Raw genomic sequence first — 24,101 nt, 5'->3', positions numbered from 1 at the left:
ACAGAGCATATATGGGAGTGTCTCGAGTAACCCCTCTGTCATAACCCTAGAGTTTGCCTGTCTCGTTGTCCTACAGGGGGCTCCTGCGATGGGGTGCCCTCAAATAACCTTCTCTCCATGTTTTAACCATACCCCTGTTCCATGGTCAGTCATTATTTTAAGACTAACCCCTCTGCCTTTCTCCATTCCTTCCCTTTATCTCATTATGTATTAAGTGCCTTTTTTACTATATTATTATTTTATTATGTTCTTATTTATTTTATTAATTTTAGTATATTTTTTTACTTTATTATTTTATTATTTTATTATTTTATTATTTCATTATTTTATTATTTTATTCCCTTATTCCCTTATTCTTTTATTCTTTTATATCATGGGATACAGTACAGGCTAGCTATACTATAGCCCCTTTATTCCTTATTCCCCCCCCTTTCCAACCCCCCCCCATCCCTTTAACAAATCCCAAACAGGAAAACCCCTCCCTCCATAATGCACCCCCCCATCCTCACTCCCAGACCAACCACCTTACCACCTAGGACACCCCCACAGTTAACTCCACCCACAGAACACACCACCTTACTTATTTCCTCCTTGGGGTGTTGGCTCTCACCCTTGCCCCAGATATGCTATCCTCTGAAGAAGCTGCAAGAACAGCGAAACGTCAGGACCTTTTAGCATAGACCCCTTTTAATTGTTTCTTTGATTTTAAGTCTTGGTTGCATCTTTTAATCAATAAATTTGGTTTTTAATACAATTTCTATGGGGGGCCCAACCCTGGTCACAACTGCACGCGTTGTTGAGTCCACTTTTCACCATCTCCACCACTGAGCCCGCAGATCCAGCAGCCACAACATCAACTGCAGCCACAACATCTACTGCAGGCAGCTTTCCAGCCAGGCTCCAGGCTCCAGGCGCATCCAACCCAGGAGGCGCCGGTGTGAAGCGCGGGATCGGTACCCTAAGATCCCGGGTAATGATGAGTAGGCCTCTATACGGAAACAACCGTGACCAAACAGGCCCCTCTGAAACAAATTCAAAAAGGAAAAAAAAAAAAAAAAAAAACGCCTCTGCCTTGCATAGTCCCCAGTGAATAGGCATTTTGCCCTTCACTGGTAACCTTATTTTGGATTTGTTTTAAATATATGAAGGTTTTATGGGCTGGGCTTTTTACTAAAAAGCCCCCCCTTTTAAAATACTACACACATACATACATACCCACCTACATACATACATTTCAGACGTTTTAGCAGTTTTTAAGGACCCACTTTTAGGCCAGTGCACCAGAGCAAGCTTTTGCCTTTTTTTAAACCCCACCCATTTTAACCAAATACATACATGCATGCATAATGAAAGAAGTTGATTTTTATCCCTTTCTGTTCATTTATCTGTAAAATCAATAAATGGTATCCAGGCCTTGCTGTGAACTTTTACTCTTTTATGGTTTTAGGTTGTCTATTTTTATATCCATTTTACCATTGGGTTTTAGAGGACAATTTCGGACCATGGTTTAGGTATGCGGTCTAGCCTAACTTGGACTCAGGGGGGTGGACGCCTCTGCCTTGCATAGTCCCCAGTGAATAGGCATTTTGCCCTTCACTGGTAACCCTATTTTGGATTAGTTTTAAATATATGAAGGTATTGTGGGCTGGGCGTTTTACAAAAAAGCCCCCCTTTTAAATACTACACATACATACATACCTACATGCATACATTTCAGAAGTTTTAGCAGTTTTTAAGGACCCACTTTTAGGCCAGTGCACCAGAGCAAACTCTTGCCTTTTTTTTAAACACTACCCATTTTAACCAAATACATACATACATGCGTTACCTGTTACCCAACCAATATTGAAACCTATCGTAATACGTCACAATTGACAGCCAGTTATAACCCGACTAGTAGGCCACTAGTAGGCGCACTAGTAGGCCATAACAAAGCACTCTGTCGAGTAGGCACTCGACAGAGTGCAGTTCTAGTTTTGCATTTATTTTGCAACACATTGGAAAGAGGACACATTATTACAACAAACTGTATAGTACATACTGTTTCTATAAGTTTCATATCCTGATTCCTACCTGAGATTCGAACCTGGTTCTCCCAATATCTACACACTCAAAAGGGAATCCCCACTTTGCCATCTTCAGACAATACCACTTGACAACCAGTAGGTGTCCTACCAGAGACCAGGGTCTAAATTCAATGGAAGAGTAGGAAGACCACCAACCACTGCAGATGGACTAAACATTAAAGATTAAAGATTAAAGATTAAATAAAATTACATATTGCAGCTAATACAATAAGTTCCAATATGATGACCACTGGGTCATCAATGTAAAAATCCACACGAGCAAGATATTACAGTTCATACAAATCACATTGTGATTAAGCATTGTATTGTATTTTTTCCTTATCTTATTGGGCATTTTCAGGACATGAATGCCAATTAAACCAATATAGTGAGACCTTAACATTAATATAATATTTTAATAATTAATGAGAGCATTGGTATCCAATTTGCATTTCTAATAAACCCAAACTCCCCGGCAGCCAGTAGACGCTAACTCAGCCAATGAATAAAACATCAGGTATAGATCACTGGCACTGCAGTCACAGTGCTTTTTGGAACAGAATACCGGTAGATTTCGTTCTCTTTTTTTGTTTTTACCCAACTGTACCAATATTAAATCAAAATCCAAGTAGATTGGAATAAAAGCCTCCCTTTTACATAACCCATATTAGTTGCCTCAACATACCTTAATTTACATAACATATTTCATTTTTGAAAGTGTGTAGGTCTACACGTAATAGGCGAAATGAGAAAAGCAATAATCATTGTTAGAACATTTAATGGAAAGGGCAAAAAGTCTGAGTACTAAAAAAGAAAGGCAGTCATAAAGATCCGCATTAAGATAGGATGCTGTGCAGATGGGCCAAGGTCAGATATGTCGTTCTACAGCAGGTCCAGTGGAGGTCACTGTTGTGTGTCAAAGATTTTAGATTCTGACACTTCTGGATAGTTGTAGTTATTCCCTTGTAGTCTGTTATTCCCTGTTATTCCCTTAACTGTAATTTAAATGCTGACCTAAGGGATATGTACCATGTGAGGATATCCACTGTGTGTGTGTGTGTGTGTGTGTGTGTGTGTGTGTGTGTGTGTGTGTGTGTGTGTGTGTGTGTGTGTGTGTGTGTGTGTGTGTGTGTGTGTGTGTGTGTGTGTGTGTGAGTGAGAGATGGAGCGAGAGAGAGAGAGAGAGAGAGAGAGAGAGAGATGGGTTTCAGTTTTCTCTGCAAAGGACAGATCCCACCTGAGATGACACTGCAGTAATATATACACCCCCCTTCTCTCTGTGTGTGTGTGTGTGTGTGTGTGTGTGTGTGAGAGAGAGAGAGAGAGAGAGAGAGAGAGAGAGAGAGAGAGAGAGAGAGAGAGAGAGAGAGAGAGCGAGAGAGAGAGCGAGAGAGAGAGGGGCATGGGGGGATAGCAGGACGAGGTGGGCGGGACTTTGTCCAACGAACGCCCCTTCTCTCTCTGGTCATTTAATATTCAATGAGCACCAAGAGCAAGAGGAGAGAGGCAGACATCAACACAGAAGCAACTTGACGGCAAGACACAGTTCATTCATTTTTAGAACAGGAAGCATGGTCCCTGCATCAAGCACTTACCAGCGGTGTTTACGCCAACCGGGGCGGGTCTGTAGTAACTGTATGGACCCGCTATGGACGGACACCGCGGCTCCGGTATCGCATGCAAATACGTACGCTGACGTCGGCGATCATGTGGCATTTGGCGTAGAGCCTCCTTGTGATCGGCAATTTTTCTGTCGTCTGTTGTCTGGTGGTCGGATATTTGACCCGCTCAGGAATATTGTTCACAGAGTCAAGTTTATCAGTCGCTGAACTATCGCTTTGGGATTTGTTGATCCACCTGAGCATCGCACCATATTGGGCAGCAGGTAAAAAAAGAAATCGCTAAACTCTTCCACTGTTGTGTTGGAAACGGTCCAAAGGAAAGCTGGCCAAAGTTAAACCTGCATGGGGTTGTTTGTTTTTCAGTTATATCGTCTGCGTGTGGCTCACAAACACCAACAAGCCTCTGGGTTAATATTTTAACTTGTCTAGGCGCATGAACTTTGCCTGCCCCGCCGTTTACACCTGCATGCGTACACAAACAATGTTCCAATGCTTCGCACACTGTGCCAAGTTGTTAATTGACGTTCGCTCTCATGTGAGTTCTACTTCTACTGACTGTAACCAGCCAGTAAAGCGAGAAGAAGGGAGAACATCGTGTCTACTTTCCCTCCCCTCTTGTGTCGACATAACCAGCAAAATATGGCCGTCCTTTGCCGACATGTTGTTACGTCGGTGGCGAGGGAACATTTTAGAGGAGGTTTCTGTGCCCCTCTCTCCGTCACGTCTTGTTTTAACCACGTTTCAACCCCCGGAGGGTCGGGGCATCATGTTATTGTGTTGACCGTGAGGGGTTTATAATGCTACTTTTGTTGTCCCAACGTGTTTGTGGACAGTTTGATTTCTGGGTTGGTGCCGTGACTGTGTGATGTAGGCGGACCCCTGGTGACGCTGCCTCCCTCCGCGACCACGGCCGTTCTGCTGCTGCAGATAGACAGACCGACACACAGGCAGACAGACTGTGTATCTGTGCACTGCGGTACAATTGCTGTAAAAGTCAGTCGCAGTTGGTCAGAAATTGGTATTGGAAGTTTGGAACTTTTGTGAGCTTTGTACTCAGCCAGGGTGCTTGCAGTATGTGTGCGGCACTCTGGAGGAGTCTATAGACTTTGCTGTACAGTATGTGAGTCACTCCTGTGTTGTCTACATTATTACATAGTTTGTTTTTTTAGCAGGGGCAGGGCACTGCCAGGCGGCCCCCCAAGACAGTGTTGCACTGAAGTCCACAGACTTTTAGCAAGAGAGGACTCGTATATGCAATAATTTAGCAGACACGAGTCTTATCCAGAAAGACTGGCATGAATGAACCCTAGTCAACAAACGACAGGGTAAGTGCTGTCCACCTGCATTGTAGTCACCACTGAGTCTAAACTGTTTGGCAGTTTTCAGAATACATAAGAAGGAAGCCATTAAGACTGGGTTTAAATGAGGAATTTGATTTGAGGGTTATGCTATAGTTATAGTACATCCGTTGTAGGGTGGTAGAGTCTGTAGACATGCAATTAATGATGGTATATGTATAAATATTGTTTCCTGTAAAGTATTGTCTATCTCTATCACATCTGGTGCTGCTTTGGCTTAGGAAAGTAAAAGGTTGGACTGTTGGCACACATGTGCAAAATAACTGATGGTTGACAATTTAGAGGTTTTGCAATGATGTGTTTGTGTGTGGAAGCATAGTTTTACCATTAAAGCCGTGAATAGCTCACCTAAAATGTAAATTCTACTACTCTTTCATGCCACTGAAACACGGGCGATGTTTCTTAGTCCACACAACACATAGGGACGTACCTATTATTACAACTTTGTAGCAGCCTTGACCAAAACCAAAGGTGAACAGTTGGCGTTACAAGTAGGGCAAAAATTACCATAACATTACTCCAGCTCATTCAGCATAATCTGTTTTTTTCTGAAAACAAAGGCTATACTAGTATAGGCCTACTATACTATATTTACATGGTTATTTAATATTTAGTGTATGTTCTGCTCAGCAAGAAAGCCAAATCCTCCACTTGTGTGTTTACAATGTCTTACAATGAGTATGCAACTATGCACACTTGCACAGCAGCACATGCATGAACAACAACCATCAAAAACAACCTATGTAGTGATGATTTGCACTAAATGGTGTAAATATTGGTCTTTGGGTTATTTTGGAAAAGACTTCTACAAAGTTGAGCTGGCACACACAGAGAGCTGTGTGTTATATCTTATGTGGATATTGAAACTTCACCTGTGTCTCAACTAGAATGAAACTATTATGTTAAGCTGTTTAGGTAATTAACAGCAGTGTTGGCTAGTAAAAAGGATGCATGATATATGTAGGTCCTCCTATCAGTATCAGCCAATAATTAGTTCATTACTTGAAAATGTGTTATTGGTGGCGGTCGGCTGGCGTAGCCGTCTGGGCACCTTGGCTAGTAATCCAGTCTGGCAGTGTGCCGCGTGTTCGACTCCCGATCCCGACGGCCTTTACTGTGTGTCACCCCCCCCTCCATCTCTCTCTGCCCATTTCCTGTCAGCCTACTGTATACCTATCCCTCTATAAAAAAGAAAATAAAGGCGAAAGCCACAAAAAATATATCTTTAAAAAAAAAAGAAAATGTGTTATTGGTAATGGACACATACCAAAAAACACATGTAACTACTAGCACCGATTTAACAATTATGTGCCATTGTGCCAACCAGTGAGTGACCACAATACTACATTGATGTGTTTGTGGGAAAACAGCTTGTGTTAACTTACCTACAAAGGATACAATGTCAAATGTGAAATTATGTCACAGGCTCTGAACAAGACACACTATTGTTACAAATCTTCTTTCATATGACCATTGAAATGATTGAATCTTAGCCAAACATCGTCACGTGCATGCCTACTAGCAAACAAACACAAAAAGTTAATGCTTAGTGTTTTTGTTACCCTGATGATCATGCATATTTTGTGTATTTATTGCCATTTGTCTTCTTTATTTAACCCATCCTAACAGAGCAGTACTGTGAGCAGCCAATTCTCCAGCACCAGGGGACCAGTTCCAGATCTAAGACATAGCATAGATAGACTACATCACGTACCAATGTTCTGTGAAGGTGGACCATGCACCGGGTATGTTCCAATTATATACTTGTGTGTGTGTGTGTGTGTGTGTGTGTGTGTGTGTATTTATTGTGTGTGTGTGTATTTATTGTGTGTGTGTGTATTTATTGTGTGTGTGTGTGTGTGTGTCATATACAAAAGTCATACTGTGTAACATTCATTGTAGTAGTTGGCCTATACAGAAGGAACGCTGAAAAATTAATGTCTGGAGGATATTTTGTAAAACAACAACACTGGTTGTCAAACGGTATTTATTAACTGTAAAATACATAAATAAATAAATTGCCTATGTCATTTTGGTGTGAGTGCCAACACTAGCAAATAAAGATAATGTTTAGTAGTGTTTAGTTGTCAAAACGCATTGATGTAGAATGCTGATTGTAGAAAATATTTTGGAAGATTACGGTATATAAAAATGTGGTCTGGGACCTCTAAAGTGTAACTTTTGAATAATTGAGGTGTAAAAATGTTAGATGGTGCCTTACTGTGTATGTGTTAATAAATGTTAGACATAAGTGTTCAATGTAAGCTATCAAGTTTACAGAAGGACATTGAAGTCATTTTCTTTTTATAGACTACTACATGATAATTTAAATGGTTTTGGGAAATCATTTAAATATCAACAACTTGCATTATCTGAAAATGGCAATATTTTCTCCTGCAAGAAACTACATAAATGAGAGAAAATTCTGAATCGGTGTAGCAACATTGTCTTCACCTGTAGCGGTTGTTTCAGACATGACATGGCCGCCTGAGTCGTAGGGCGGAATAGGGAGGCAACGGTGTATGGCCATATTCGTTAGGGGCGGGAATGTGCTCTTCAGGCACTAGCCTAATAAATTACAGACCCCTACATTCATTTTTCAGGCTGTCTGATGCTTTTGTGAAAAATGACGGTCTTTGGTGTGAGTCATGGTGGATTGGTTGAGCTCTCAGATGTTGTCATCATGACCTGGCATGCTCAGCTCTGTGATGATGTCACTAAATCCTATATTGAGTTCTGTTCTGTACTCCACTCACTCGGCTGTGTGCTGCTTGGTTACTATTATGTGTTGTTGGGTGACTAAGGCAACTACAGACATGAGGTCATCACTTGTGGGCGGATCTCAGTGAGAGAAAGAGACAGGACAGAGACAGAGAGGAAGACAATAGGTGCATCCCAAGTGTCTCAACTTAGATCCATGTTTCTCTAACTTGTGTATGTTCCTTGCATCTTAGACCCTAACAAGGATGCATCGCATCATGGAGAGTTGCAGGACTGCAACTATCGGTTATCTTCTTAGTGATTATTCCATTGATTTCTTTTTCAATTAATTTTATAACCAAGAAGCACATTTTTATCATCTTTTTATTTATTATACTGTATACAAATCAAAGTGAAATTTCTTTTAAAATTCACACAACAATATTGAAAATGGCCGATCTGTATCTATCTACAAGCTTGTTGATCTGAAGTTAAAAAACGTTTCCCCCTCTCCGATTGTTGATTATTGTATATAATTTATTACATTGATTGAATTGATTGGTTAGATTAGATTAAGTGTTGTGTCCCTAGATGGAAGGAAACCAATCAAACCATGCACAGAGAGAGAGAACAAGAAAATACTGTATACTTCCTTTCCTCTGAAATGTGAAGTGAAGTCCCATTTCTATTACAGAGGTAAAACTGGATCTGCTGCCAGCGTCTGTCATTACCGTTAATGCTCACTGACACAAACGGTAATGCTCACTGCCACAATCACACTGTCATTCTGTGGGAAACACTGCACACATTATCTTTACTAACAAAACATGCAGTGATTATTTATAGGCAAATGTATGGTTTATATCAGTGACAGTTTGGCTCTTGAATTGAGCAGCTAATGTGGTATCCATGTGAATGCTTGTTACTGATTAATGTAATATTGGCTAACACAGGTTGGATAAATATGGCAATACTGTACAATAGACATTACACGCATGTTAGCCTATGAGGTGTTAGCTGATTGTTTACGTCACATAAACTTAAACATAAATTTATCCATGTTCTACTTCTTGCATTAAAGTCCTATTAAGTTCTGCAAGTAATCTTGTAGATCGACTAGTTTTGCACGACATACAACACCTTTGCGCAACAGAGTATATAATAACGCTTCAATGTTTAATCGAATTTGTCGAACGAATTCATAAATGATACATAAAGTGCTTCTCAATTATTCAATTAAACTAAAAATAAATCAATTGCTAAGAAAATAATGATCATTGCAGTTTTATAAGATTGAACACATGATTGACTTTTAAAGACTTCATGTGTTATTTGTCAATATGTACAGAAAAGGAGAGACATAGCTTTCCACCAAGCTTAGAGGCTCTCTGCTCTGCGTCATCAATGCAGAACACAAGCATGCCTCCATGGTTAGCTTTGGGCCAATCACAAGAGCCTAGAGATCCTAAACACAAAGAGAGATCTTATATTTGTTGAATTCACTGTAGTGCAACTAATTCAACTTTAGTGCAGTCCTAGAATTTAAGCTTCAGTTATTAATTTATCAGATTGAAATGGAGAAAACAGCCAGCACACAGTAATTGTCCTTGCTTTTCACATAGTTTAATTTGACCTCTCCACGGACAGGTCTTCCTCAGCGTGATTTATTAGATTACCAAAATTAATAAACAACAGTGAGGTATACAAAGGTGAAGGTCATATAGCGGTAGCCAAGACAATATTTTACAAACACATGCACACACAATGCACATAAGCAGTGAGGCTATTACATGAATGTTACATGAATAATTGTAAATGGCATGCCATCATGTTAAAACATGTTCACACATCCCCACTGTAGACGGCATTGGTTCATATCAAAACATTGAACTTTTCTGCTGCTGGATGCATAATGTGCTTACTTGGCTAGCCTGTTACCATGGTAACATAGCCGCCTGAATCGGAGTCTTGGGATATCATCTCTGTCGGGTGGAAACCTCATAACGTATGTCCAAAACTTTTCAGTATTGAAATTCAAAAGTAGCAGATCCACAGTAATAAAACAAAAAGCTTGTGGATCTGCTATGATGCTTTTGTGTGACACAGTAGTATGATCAACTTAATTAATTATTAATTTATGGAAAAACGCAAAAAGTTCGAATGGCAATAATACTAATGACCGTAGTCTTACCGTGCAACATGAAAACTCCCGTTGGAAGTTGATTGTTGGATACTGTTTCTCTCTCTGTCATTTCCTCGTATTTCTAGTTTATTGAAAAAATGTCATGTGCATTTGTCCAATGCATAGCCTACTGCAGGCCTTGTTGACTAAATTTAGAAGACATTTTGGAGCTCTTACTACTGAAATGATCGATTATTTATATGGAGAAATCCCGTCATTTAACATGTATCTCAATGGGAGAGAAGGACCGCTCGCTCTGTCTCCTCGCTGCTAACTTGCCTATTGGATAAGGATGGGTTGGGGATGGACTTAGCGAAGGGCTAATTGATTGATAGTAAAGTGTATTCCTTTCCTTTGTTGCACTGCTGCAAACCTTCAGAATAGGGATGAACAATATTGAAATTTTAGCCAATAACCGATCAATTGCATCGTCAAATCGATCCATACCGACACCAATATTGAAATACATATTTCCAGCATGGTTTACTGTATATCTGTTTTACAGTAATTGTGATTCCAGGCGCAGATGTAAACATTTGCAGTTTCTCATTCAAACATAAATATAAAGTAAAATATTGGTTAGAAATGTCAATAATTACCGATGCTTATTTTACAGATGATTTAAAAGTACCAGCCGATATAACAATATGATGAACGATTATGCTGCGGTAGCTAGAAGATGGCAACACTGGAATGCCTTCCCTCTAATTCCTGCTATGGGGAAATAATTTCTTCATTATTTATTCACTTTATTATAGCTTGATCACAGCCCTGCATGGGCATTAGCCTGTTGCTATGCAGACCAGATCAAGTAAGTACCCATGCACAGTGCAGCACTTTGATGAGATTTAAATGAATTCGGCACCAGTCCCAAATTCAGCCTCCAGCCATCTCTTTCTCACCCTTTCAGTCTCAACCTGTGTCTCTGTCTCTACATTATATTTTTTAAATGTAGTACACATCTCTCTTAACACCCACAATGGGACCTACAGTCACTGTAGCACTGGTGACTCTCCACCCCTCACACAAACACATCATGTATAAGCACATGTTTATCCTCCTACACACTGCTGCTTGGGATGAAAAGGGTAAAACATAGCATGCACGCACGCACACACACACACACACACACACACACACACACACACACACACGCACACACAGTGAGTCTGCACTGCATTGTAATCCCCGTAGAAGCACCATGAACCCCATCCCACAGCTACCATATGTACTCCTCCAACCCTTCAGGTGTTATATTATTTGTGATAAACAACTCTCTCTCATATATAAATTAAATAAATAAACTACCTTCTTTGCTCCTGTGAATGTTGCAGCTAAAGCTATTGATGCTGCTATTGACATTACTGAAGAGTCTGGAAAATGGATTGGATTTTGGCGTTTGGCAGCATTAGCTTAAAACCATGATCAACAATCATTAGGAACTATCAGGTCTTCTACAGATTTTAATGACACAACTCTCAGAGAGGTGACTGGTGATGATATGTGGCATGGCTCAGACAGACCACAGACCATACAGGGAGAGAGAGACAGCAGGCTACCAGGAACCTTCATACAAGTTTAATGAGCACTGAGACAGTATGGCTCCAGAACACAGCTCAGTCTGCAGACTAGGGTTATAAAGGGAGGTAATATTACTGTTATTTGTCAGTAACTTGGTTATTTTCTGGCTGTTTTCATATACACATGAAGCACCTTGTGCATCAGATCTAATGTGTTTTTCTTAGTGTTTGACATTGTGACAAACTCATTAATGTGATTGCATGAATTAGATTGTCCTCTGTTACTGCCATTATTATTATGTCCGCCAGGCCTAAGGCATGGCAATGTGTGTGTGTGTGTGTGTGTGTGTGTGTGTGCGCTTGCGCGCGTGTGTGTGTTTGGACCGATAAGTATGAAACTGCACAGTTTAAGAAAACTCCAATTTGTGGAGGCCAATTTTTGCAATTTCCCCTAGAGATGTTGTCCAAACATTGCGTGATTTGGTACACATTACCTCTATAGTCATGATCAAGATGGATCTGTACAATTATTCATATTCCATCCTGATTGGCTAAGATTGACTTCCAAAGTTTGCAGGAGTGGCTCAGATGCGTATCTACGGTGATGCTTGGCCAAGACCCGCCCCTGGCTACCTCTGATTGGCTACATTCAGCATGCACACACAGGAGCACAGGTGTGTGTGTGTGTGTGTGTGTGTGTGTGTGTGGTCGGTCATGCACGTGGGGTCATGGCGCGCGCGTGTCTATCAAACGGTTCCAAGACAATACTTCATATTTGGTGTGACAGCATGGACCCGAAGGACCTGCACATGTCACGACTCACACCCAGCACTCATGCTACGCTTAAACTCCTCCCCTGCATGGATCGGTAACTCTCTACACCCACTCAAGGTCTCAAGCTTGAGATTTTAGGATACTTTACTGCCAGAGGGCAAATCCAGCTCAGCATAAGCTAAAATGCTAAAGATTGTTGGAATTGTTTCTCTTTTGTCGGCAAAAAGAAACGAGAAAGAAAAAAGCCAGTATTATAATGCTCGTACTCGGTATGAGTGAGTACTAATTGTATTGTACCTGCAGTTGGCTAGTCCTACAAAAGCTATGTTGAGCACGCAAGTTGTAATCCTCAATATAACACAGTCTAAATAAGTCATAAGCAGCAACCACTGTTTTCATGAAACCAGCATTCTTGAGCAATGAGCACTAATTCAAAATTGAAGTGCAGTTCTAGTTGAGCTTTTGATCTTCTGTCCCAACAGAATAGAAGAAAAGTAAACATGATTGTTTTCTCATTTTGTCTTGTTCAGATCAACATTATCCTACAGTGGAGCTCTAAGTCCCATCCTTTCTAGCCATCTCATCCTAGTTGTATGGAATCACAATGCCACAGTAGCTCCTTCTAGTGTCCTCAGTGTCCACACCGTGCCACTATCCTGCATTAGTACTACTGTATCTGTGACGAGCACTGTGTCCACTGTTGCCATAGCAATGCTGTGGTAATGAGTGCATTATAATGATGTCTCTCTCTGTGGGTTGTCCAATGAGTTTAGATATCATGGGGATATCAGTATCTGAGTTTAATAATGCTTCCCAATCCATTAAAGAAGTTGTCAGTCGGGGGCGCCCGGTGGCTTAGTGGTCAGGCACGTACCACATAGGCTCTAGTCTCACTTTCTGTCAGTCAGACAGCAAGTACCCGATTCAACTCCCAGGCTGGGCTGGCCATTTGCTGCTTGCAACTCATCAGCTTTCTCCCCGTTTCCTGTCTATCTTTGCTGGCATTATCAATAAAAGCTAATCTCAATATTTAACTTTAGATTTTAATTGATTTTTTTGGAAAACCACACACACTGCCAGTTAACACACTCTGGACAGGAACCCGTTTTGGTGTTGTAGGTCTGCTATTTTTGGAAAATCGTGAAAATGTGGCACAAATCTTTGAATATATATTCTTTCAGAAGACTTTTTATTTATTTCGACGTCGGAGCTAAATGGGTTAAGATCATTGAAGTTAAACGGTCTGAGCACTGCTACTAACTACAAAGATAACTACAACTATATTGTTCACCATATGTGTGGTGTGGACTTCTAAAGATTGATCTTTAAAACTGTTTTTACAGCTCTAGTTTCGGGTGTGAACGGCCCTTTCATTGTGGACTTTTTGATGGCTGTAACCTGGACGTTGACTTGATTTTTATTAAACAGTAGTATGAAATTAACTTTTTCACTGCTATCTACATTCATAAACGTAGCTAGGCTATCGGTACCTGCTGGTGCTAACTACGTGTACGTTCGTACTTCGTAGACAACCGTATACTCCATATTAGCCCCTCTCGGAACCCTCCGTAAAGCTTTTATGAAATTTGGATGTCGCTTTGCGTAGGGTCCCTGTGCGTATCTATATTTTCGTATGGGAATGTTGGAACACGGACATAAACATCCTCCGCATAAGTCAATCTGCGCTCTTTGAGGACTTTTTTCCGTGTGAGGGCTTCTAAATGTGTGAACTATAAGTACCTATACATACCGCTGCGAATATCTCCTCGCGGAAGCCGTTAAGTATTTTTAATCTTTGTTTGACTGATTTGGTCGCTTTGATTCTTCTTGTTTATTGTACCGCCTCCCGCTGTGCGGTTGGCTTGTGCCGGCTACGTTCCTGCCCCTGATCTGCTCTGTCATAGCTATAGCGCCACTAGCTAGCCAGATAGGCGGTACAATGAGGTGTCAATAAACAAGGAAGGAAAAGAAGAATCAAAGCGACCAAATCGGTCAAACAAAGTTAGGTACTTATAGTTCACACATTCAGAAGCCCTCACACGAAAAAAAGTCCTCAAAGTGCGCAGATTGAGAGCCTCCATTATGACAGGATTTTCAAAGCGCTGTATCTCAAAAGGTTCAAGCGCTGTCCATGGTGAGCCGTCACGCAACCGACGGTCGTAAATCAGTTGTGAGTTTGTATGGCTTCGCTGAGCACATGTAACTGGTTGTAATGATAGCTAAGGGGTCTGAGCTGAGCACATGTAACTGGTTGTAATGATGGCTAAGGGGTCTGAGCTAATGCGACTGATCACTGTGCTCACATCAGCAGGCCCCACCTCCCTGAATAACCCGGAAAGGAAACTAGGATCGTAGAGTTAGTGGACAGGTGGCATTCCTTAGGTGTGCGTATTCTGCCACCTAGCGGCAGCGAAAAAGTTACGTCTGTTTTGCAGAATTGCTTTAAAAGCGCTCTCAGTGTTATGTCATGTGTAGGTTTATTTCTGTTGTATGTGTGTCTTCAAACTAGAGAGTGGCTGAAAATAGGCCTGCACTAAATAGAATAGAATAGCATGTTTGTAGATGTTTGTTTATGTCCTATGTATGTAAGACTGAGAGTGCTCTGAGCAAAATAAATTTCATTGTATTTATACACATAAATAAAACCTGAACCTGAACCTGAATAAGGCAAAAATAAAAGTAGCTATGGGGAATTTTGTACGGTATGAATACTGTATGCAACTGGATACTGCATGAGGCACCCACAATATCAAGACATTCTAATTAAGTCTCTGTAGTCTCTGTTTAATTACAGCTGTTGTTGTGGTGTATGATGTATAAGCCTATACCGTGCACACGTTGGTTCACCAGTAGAGATGATGCTACCGTTTCCCCTGCGGTATTCCCTTTAGGGTGGGCGATGTCGCAATTCAGAGGGCGGTACTGTTTTATGGGATGTGGGTAGGACTTATTTAGTGAAGAGGAGAGTGAAATTAACCAACTCAAGATGAGGGAGAAGAAAAACGGGTGCAACTACTATCCAGAAAATGTATATTGTAATATATATTATTTTAATATCTAAAAGTTTGCCATTGTCTTTTTTTCTTTATGCCTTTCTCTCATCCAGATAATGTCCAGTCATGCAGTTCCCTGATGCTGGCCACCACTGGAGCTGACCCTGTCAGAGGGCTATATCCCACTTACACCATAGTACCCCTGACAGACCCTCAAATTCCACCATTGTCCTGCATCTCTACCCAGCTACCCCCCTGCATCAAGGGTAGGCCTCAGCCCAAGGCGTTTGCCCCCATTTTCCCTTTGAGAAATGCCCCTGTACTAGGAGCTTATGCCTTGGATAGGACCTCCTAACACAGGCCCTTCTTCCTTGTTGACCTTTGCCACCCTAGCTGAGGCATTTCTGCTTCACTCTGCTGACAATTCTAGAAGAGGATCCACATTAGACAAGAACTCTAGGCATTATTTTAATACTAGAGCCTAAACAGCAGTTTGCTGCACCACATCCCTGTTCATCACGCACTCAGGCTCTAACAACTATGGCTAGCCGACGCAAGGCCTCTACACCCTGCATGATCCGCCCGGAGCAGACCTTGGTGGAGATGGATGAGGAGGCAGAGGAACCGCAGGAAATGGAGGTGTGTTCGATTTTATGTATCTTTAACCAGTGTGGGCTCAGCACCTGTGGTTCTTTTAAGGAATACAGTAAAACTGAAACGGAGTACAAATGTTTGTTTGTTTGTAAGAAACTGTAACATCGTTTTTCTGTGCTATGCTTTGGTACAGTAAATGGTCAGCAGTAATGTCAAGAATATTTCATTTCATATTTATTTATTTCATTTCAGTTATGGTTTTACATGATTATATTCATTTTACTTTGTACTTTGGTGGGTTTTTTTTTTTACATATTCCATAGCAGAAAAGAAAAGGAGCAGGAAGAAGATAAATCTTATTTATACCTGCCCCTATCATTAAAAGAAAAACATCTAATTGATGATGCTACCAACCATACATACAATTTATATCACCATGATTACATCAAATAAAAAAAGAAAGAAAAACAACAAAGACAAAAGAACATAGAGCTCAACAAGAGAACAAACAAAAACAACACTGAGGGAACAAAATGACACTTGTATCTAACCTTCTAATATGAGGAGTCTCAGTCAATAACTTAAACATGCCAGAACGTAGGTATGGTCTTTTAAGTTTTAACACAAATCCAATGTAACATTACATCTTCCCCATCTGTACTGGTTTGACAGCAGCATAGAAGATGGTTGCTACGCAGTGGAAACCTCCTCACACATTAACTTTGTTTTTAGATATTGTCTATCTAGAGAAGTCAACGGCGATGTTACATGGAGCAAAAGAGGAAAATGTTAATATTTGGTCTAACATTGCAGATAATATGAATGATATGATTTAGTTTTATTTCCCTTTTACACAGTGGTAAGACATTTGGCACAGGTATGGTTTTCGTGACATCGTTGGTCCTGGGAGGGAGGGGTGGGTACTGGGTGGGTTTGTTTCTTTATTCATTCATAATGTCGTATTGTACTGTTTTTTTTGTTACGAATAAAAAAAACAATTGATAACCAAAACCACAAATCCAATGAATAGACTGAATTAAATAATAGTGGAAAAGGCTAAATTAATCAGTTTACAAATATTATAGCGAAGTTTCTGTTTTACAGACAACAGTAGAAGATCATGCTGAGGAGGGACCGATGGAAACTGATATCTCCAGAGAGAAGCATCCTTTTGTGGACAAACCCCAGGAACCTCCATTAGCTCCAGACAAACCAGAAACGGAGCCACCCGACTCCTCCAAACCTCAGCGCAGACAACAAGGAGGCTATGAGTGTAAATACTGTACCTTCTCCACCCTGAACATCAACACCTTCAAAGAGCATGTCGATGCCAACCACCCAAATGTCATCCTCAACCCTCTATACCTGTGTGCCGTCTGCAACTTCAACACAAAGAAGTTTGACACCCTAACAGAGCACAATGAGAGATGTCACCCGGGCGAGAGCAACTTCAAGTTCAAACGGATTAAACTGAACAATCAGACGATCTTGGAGCAGACGATAGAAGGGTGCAGTAACAACGCGGTTATTTACAACACATCAAACTCTGGTAAAGGACAGTTACCGGGTACACACTCTCACAGTAAGTCTGCTGTGGTCAAGGGTGGCAAGTCGAGAGCAGCATCGGATAATAAACGGACAGAGTCTCACTTAGGTAAGTTGACTCCAGATCTGTCCAAGAAACCAATCACTGCGGTCAATGTAAACGGAACCGTCATCATCCCAGAGTCGACGCTCCTCAAAGCAGATGGCCTTTCCCACATCATGCCTTCTCTGCAGCGACCTCAAAACTACGCCCAGGTAGGAATCAATGGCCAGGATACAGCCAGTCGAGAAAAGTTAATCAAATTAGTCAATTTAACCGATTAGAAAGAATAATCAACCATTTGATAAAATATTGGATTCATAATCAATCCCTATTTTGGGCTTGTCATTATGGGCAATTTCAAAAATATTGAAAAAGGAAGATGTACACAATGCGGCGTATTTGCAGGACACTATTGTGCGACAAAATATTAACGCTTAGGTGATTAATCGATTCATTAAACAAAAACATAATACAAAAAATAAGCGTCCTGATATTCCATTCATGAAAAGTAATCGATAGAATAATTTCTAAGAACATAATCGGTAGTTGCACCCCCCTATTATGCCTTATGAACCTCATTTGAAAGTTAGCTGGGTTAAAGTTTGAAGATCAATGTTTTTTCTTTCATAATTCTTTTGACCACCCAAACCAACTATTGTCCAGGTGCCGAAGATCGCTGTGCCCCTCAACACGACCAAATACAACCCGTCACTGGATGGGAACCTCACTCTCATCTCATCTTTCAACAAGTTCCCCTACCCGACACAGGCTGAGCTGTCCTGGCTCACTGCAGCCTCCAAACACCCAGAGGAGCAAATCAAAGTGTGGTTCACCACGCAGAGGCTCAAACAGGGCATCAGCTGGTCACCTGAGGAGGTCAGATTTATAATTATTAGTTTAGTATATAATGGCACATAGTTCATCGTTCTGCTCAGTGTGATATAATTTAGTATAGTAGAAATTAAAGTCTGTTTCACTCTTGAGGAGGAATAACTCTTAATTAATAATTTGATATAATGGTGATGATTATGTATAAAGCCCTGTAGTGTTAACATTTGTATTGGCTGTATTTACTCAGAATTTCAGACGCTATTGAAAGGATAGCAGCCCCTTGAGATGTATGTATCTTCTCATTTCCGAGGGGGTACAAATACCAAATAACAGCAATGCAAACAAAAACATTATATAACTAAATTATAAATACACAGATAGCTTGCTCACCCTTTCCCACCCACACCCTCAGCTGTTATACAAGAACATTTTGATACAATACAATGACCCGGATAATAACTCGATTACATCAGCCAAAGCATGTGTCTTGTAAGTGCACATATATTCAAAGCTTAAATGTGATCTCAATATGCAGTCTACTTTGAAACAAGCCACTCACTATTTGATCGCCACTTGGTAGCATTCAATTTCCTAATACTGCGTACATTTAATTCTTATTTTGGGGCAACCTGATTGTTTTGAATGCATACTAAGAAGGCTTCCAGGAGGTATAATCAAATACTATAATATGGGAGATTTCAACCCATATTGTGTGTTTACCAACACATAGGACTTGCATTCCTTTTTTCAGTTTTCTTTTATTGCTACAGTCACTGCTTACATAATTTGTGTATCATTTTGCTCAAAAAGAGTACAGCATGTACTTTTTCTTCATTTACAGGTGGAAGAAGCGAGGAAAAAGATGTTCAATGGCACCATCTCTTCTGTCTCCCAGACATTCACCATTGTACCCAGCCAATCATCCACTAGCCTTTCTGTCTCCTCTGCCCTGTCTAAAAACACGGCATCTTTCCTCCAGTCTCTTCCATGTCAGCTCCTAGGACAAACCAGCTTGGTGCTGACTCCTGTTGCTAATGGTTCTACGGTCACCTGTGCACCACTAGCACTCACTGTGGCAAACCAGGTACTACAGACTCTTATAGATGTGCAACCTGTACAGACACAGCTGGTTCGATTCCCGGGTGTTACAGCACAACTATGTAACTTTTTCTTCCAATCTGTATGGTAGAATGTTAATACAACCGAACTTATACCTAACTTATACAATTAGGGTGGTTGTAGAATGTAGATGTCTCCCTGCTCTTCTATTGAGACGTTTATATCGTGCCAAAAGTCATGTCCCACCTAGACGCAGGATCTCACATGAATTTGGACCCGATGGTCAAGATTCAATTTAGGTTGTGAGCTTATAAATCGGCTATTGCGGACTCGTGCTGCATGATAAAAACCAAACCCACAATAATAAGTCAAGAACATTATCTGCACTGTACAAAACCAACTGGCTTGTATAGTGTGCGTGTATTTAAAATGTGATTGCTTTGTTGTGGAGCTCCTCTGGTCAGTTCTGTCAGAGCCGTGTGCGCGTTAAAGAGGAGAGACAGAGAAGAGAAGGAAGGAAGGAGAGAGAAATGTTTGATTAAGATAATGTAAAACATGTTTGTTAAGTCTTTACCAGATTTTAGTGTGCTTTAAAAAAAGAAAAAGGAACCAGTAAAAACACATTGAGACTGCGTCTTGTATGTAGGGAGGGGGGTTGTTGTAACGTCATTATGGAGTGGACAGCAGCATGCTGCCAAAGCAAGTCCAGTCTGGGTGAAATTCACATCGGAAAATGTATATAACGGTGCGTGAGCCCGGCCCGGCCCTCGACCTAGTTGGGTCCCAACGGGCTTGCAGGGCTCTCACACACACACACACACACACACACACACACACACACACACACACACACACACACACAGTCACACACAGTCACACACACACACACACACACACACACACACACACACACACACACACACCAGGGAGGAGGGCTTGTATAGTACAGTACAGCACAAGACAAGTACAGTACAGCACCAGATTGTTTACCTTGTCTGAAATTCAGTGGTCCCAAGAAGTGGGAATGATTTTGCAATGGGTTCCATCACCCATTAGCCTGGGATGTGTTACCAACTTACCATAGCTTTTTGATTAATGCAGAATTTTTTGCCTAAGAATATGTTATATTCTATGCCATAAATTACACCCTTTAATATCTGAAACTCAAGCCTTTTTTTCCCCTACAAAGCTTCTTTTATAGCCTGCTCAACCACTCCGGTCATGGAAATCACGTTTCATTTGATTTCAGCAGACCGGTTTGCTGAAATCGACTGGGGTGGTTTTCTAGGCTACTTATTTTATGCAAAAGTTCATAAAAAGCTTTCGCATTTATTGCATTGAAAATCTGCAGTGGGAACTTCTGGGTCGGCCTAGAAAAGGATGTTGTCCAGGTAGCGGTCTATTATCTGACAAACCAAAGTTTATAATAAATATAATATTATATTATATAATAATAATTAATTCACCTGAATGGTACTAATAGTTGCTACTACTACTTTCCTTACGGATGGTCAGCAATGCATGCACACAGCACATAACTCACAGTCTGAAGTGTGAATATCCCCGGAAGACTATGGACTACTTATAATAATTTATACAAAAATGTCTGCTTTTTTACCTCTTGACTCATCAGACAAATCACCAATTTACAGCTGTAGTTTTCTAATGAATTCTCACTACATTTACCACAGGTCGCACAGTCCCTCAAACGGCCCCTACCATCTCCTGTAATTGCTGCAGAAACAAAGCGACCCTCCATCATTCAAACCATCCAGGTGTCTGCTGCCACATCCAAGTGTGTGTCACCCAAGCTGCTAAGTTTTACTGTTGACCCCAATAAAACTGCTGAACAGCTGTCTGTGCTGAGGGCCAGCTACACACAATGTCCATTTCCTGAGGAAGAGGAGGTAGGAATGGATAGCTGAATGGTATTTTATTTGTTTTTGGGTCATGCCACAGAAGATGAAAGCAAATGTTGGAGCTATGCAAAAGTACTCTTTTAGGACATGAACACAAGCAGCTCTACACTGTATTGTGCAGTTTCACCACTGAGCACTTCATTGTCATTTGTGAGGCTTCATTCACAATCTGCAGACATACAGGCTAGAAATTGGGTGAGGCATCGGTGTTATTACATTTTGTGTTGTGTTGCAGGGATTTTGGACACAGAGATTTGCATATTTGTTTTAATTTGTTTACCAAACTTCACCTTTATTGTCACATACGTTTAATAATTATAAAGTTGTGGGATAGATTATTTTGATCAAGCTTCTACATTGTTAAATAAAAAAAAGAGTTAAGAAAATATGCAAGGCACAGTGGCACACTAATGATACAGATTTTCACACGATGATGACGTCTTTCATCTGATGAGGTATTTTATCTTGCCTAATCATATTGTGTTTTCTTGTGGTAGATTTACAGACTCATAGAGACCACAGGACTATCAAGAGGAGAGATCAAAAAGTGGTTCAGTGAACAGAGGCTCCTCAACCTCAAAGGTACTACATGAAAAATGGTTAAACATTTATCTCTATTATATTGTTTTTTTTCCTTGGCTGTTTTGCAGCATTAATACCTTTGGTATTATTGTTTATAATCATCAGTCCTCACCATACCTACTGTATGTCTTGGCCTTTTACATCCGTCTGTGTCAATCTAAGGTGCTCCTCAGCCACCGGTGCTAGTTAAGGCAGAGATGACACAAGCATCTAAGGAGGGTCCTTTGAGGAAAATGGTTCCCAGCCAGTTTCCCCTGTTGGAGAGAGTGAAGGGGAAGTCATCAGAACAGCTGAAGGCAATGGAAGAGAGTTTCCAGAGGAGCGACTCGCCAACTGAGGCAGAGCGAGGTAAGAAGGAAGCTCATTATATAACATATTCGTTTTCTGATCATTGGATAGAGGACAGGAAAGATGGGAGAAATAATGAGCCACAGAGTTGATTATGAAACCCTTATCATGACCCTTTATATTGCCTTAATCCACTGAACTGTCATGACCGGCCCCCTGCAGATGGTTATAACTAATTATAAGCATTCAATAGGATTCCCATCTAAATGATCAAGATGGTCCCGACCCCTACATGATATCTCTGCTGTTGGAAAGAAACCAGCTATCTCCAACATGTTAATTACTTGCGCAAGCAGAGCGCGCAAGTACTAGTTAACTTAATATATTTTATATTCCATATATTTATGGAAAAATAAATAAATACAAAATATATATTTTTAATACAAAGCAATACTGCCTCGTCAAAGTTGTCATTGTGACTATTATATTGTCAGTAGGGCTGTCAAACAGAAATAAGAATAATCGCAGCTTAAACATTTATTAATCGTGATGTCCAAAATATGCCATGTTTTTCTGTATATTGTTGTGAGAATGGAAAGATAAATGACATAATGTGGATATCTACAATTAACATGCATGTATGTTCTACTCTATATAACAAATCCAGTGTGGCAGGATGGTCTCGATATCTGTCTTTCACCCTGTTGTCGTGCTATGTGATTTGAGCCGCTGCCTATGGAATCTGTGCAGCCTTTTATGGCAATAACCAACTTTCCACATCCAGATAGGGCTAGATAGTGCAGAGTGCATGGAATTATGGGATGGGTTATTTTGACAATTGTCAGATACATGCCTGTGTCATATTAAAGACGTTAACTCTGTCCCATTGTAGACCAGCTAGCCCTGCAGACGAGGCTCTCCAAGACGGAGGTGGACTGCTGGTTCTCGGAGCGCAGAGCACTGAGGGACAACATGGAGAAAGTCTTACTCACCATGGCTTCTAAAAGCACAGAGGAGAGACTGCTTAATGGAGCTTTTCATCATGAACAGGACGTGAAAACTCATCCACCCGTCCTTTGTTCTTCCTCCTCGTCGTCCTCGTCATCCTCCTCCCCTCCTGTACTCACAGCCTCTTCTCCTCATCCACCGGTCCTCTCGTCCTCCGCTTCACCTCCCATCCTCACCTCCTCCTCCTCCTCCTCTCCCCATCCTCCCGTCCTTTCGGCCTCCACTAGTCCCGTTCCCATCGCCAGCCACTCTCTCGCCCTCCTCAGAGAGGTAAGCATGAGAAGACATCCTTGTCGCACAGAATGAGATGATGGCATGATATTGCACCTGATCACTTGACATGGCATTACTTAATTATAAGTCTGATACAAAATAAAACATTACGTTTTTTATATTTGCCCAAGGATTCATCATTACTTCTTTAGACCAGTGTTTCCCAACGTCAAATTAAGCGTCTGCCCGGGAGTCAAACTAGTGAACACATGGTCGCACATAACATGCGCACGTGAGCGATCGCCAATTGAAATAACCTATTTCTAGGCCTATTTTATCATTCACTTCCGTTTCTCTTTTCATGCTCTGATTTGCTCATGCTGAACAGCCAAGTAACACTGCATCACCACTGGTATCCATTCCATAACCAGTGTCATCTAGTCTAGAGCCTGCCTAGCCTGGGTAAACCCCTCTCCCCTCCCTATTTGTGCATGCACAAAAAACATTTACATATCCACAGATTCTTAGTACTGAATATGCTGGCAAAGATAATTGATCCCAGTTTACTCCTCCAGCTGCAAAGAGTATGATTTGTAGATGAATAACTAAAAAAAAAAAATATATATATATATATACACTGTATATGCCATTTGGATTTTTCGCAGTTTTATACAAATTACAGCAAAAAGATATGGCTCCATTGCTGTTTTTCTATTTTTGATGGGCGCTAGCCCCTCCTATATACAGGTTTAATGTTATTAAATGTCATTAACAATAAAGATAATTTAATGTTTGTGTTGGCAC

General features: G+C 40.8%; 1 protein-coding gene across 3 annotated transcripts in view; it reads left to right on the top strand.

Moving 5' to 3' along the window:
- Positions 1-3,603: 3,603 nt before the first annotated feature.
- zhx2a (zinc fingers and homeoboxes 2a) overlaps positions 3,604-24,101 on the top strand; it is a 26,598-nt gene continuing 6,100 nt past the window's right edge. For 2 of the 3 annotated variants that reach the window (XM_080767167.1, XM_080767165.1), the window contains exons 1-10: positions 3,783-3,951; positions 6,676-6,791; positions 15,329-15,854; positions 16,914-17,609; positions 18,061-18,273; positions 19,070-19,312; positions 20,979-21,194; positions 21,704-21,788; positions 21,951-22,136; positions 22,969-23,354. In XM_080767167.1, the coding sequence (XP_080623293.1) occupies positions 15,756-15,854; positions 16,914-17,609; positions 18,061-18,273; positions 19,070-19,312; positions 20,979-21,194; positions 21,704-21,788; positions 21,951-22,136; positions 22,969-23,354 (2,124 nt within the window). In that variant the 5' untranslated portion in view covers positions 3,783-3,951; positions 6,676-6,791; positions 15,329-15,755. Of the gene's footprint in view, positions 3,754-3,782; positions 3,952-6,675; positions 6,792-15,328; positions 15,855-16,913; positions 17,610-18,060; positions 18,274-19,069; positions 19,313-20,978; positions 21,195-21,703; positions 21,789-21,950; positions 22,137-22,968; positions 23,355-24,101 lie in introns of those variants that run through there. The other variant, XM_080767166.1, reaches the window with a different exon arrangement.

The sequence above is a fragment of the Protomyctophum bolini genome, assembly GCF_963924005.1.
Source record: "Protomyctophum bolini genome assembly, chromosome: 7".
NCBI classification, from domain to species: Eukaryota; Metazoa; Chordata; class Actinopteri; order Myctophiformes; family Myctophidae; genus Protomyctophum; species Protomyctophum bolini.
The sequence above is the reverse complement of the archived record's forward strand: the minus strand, read 5'-3'. Positions and strand labels throughout refer to the sequence as shown.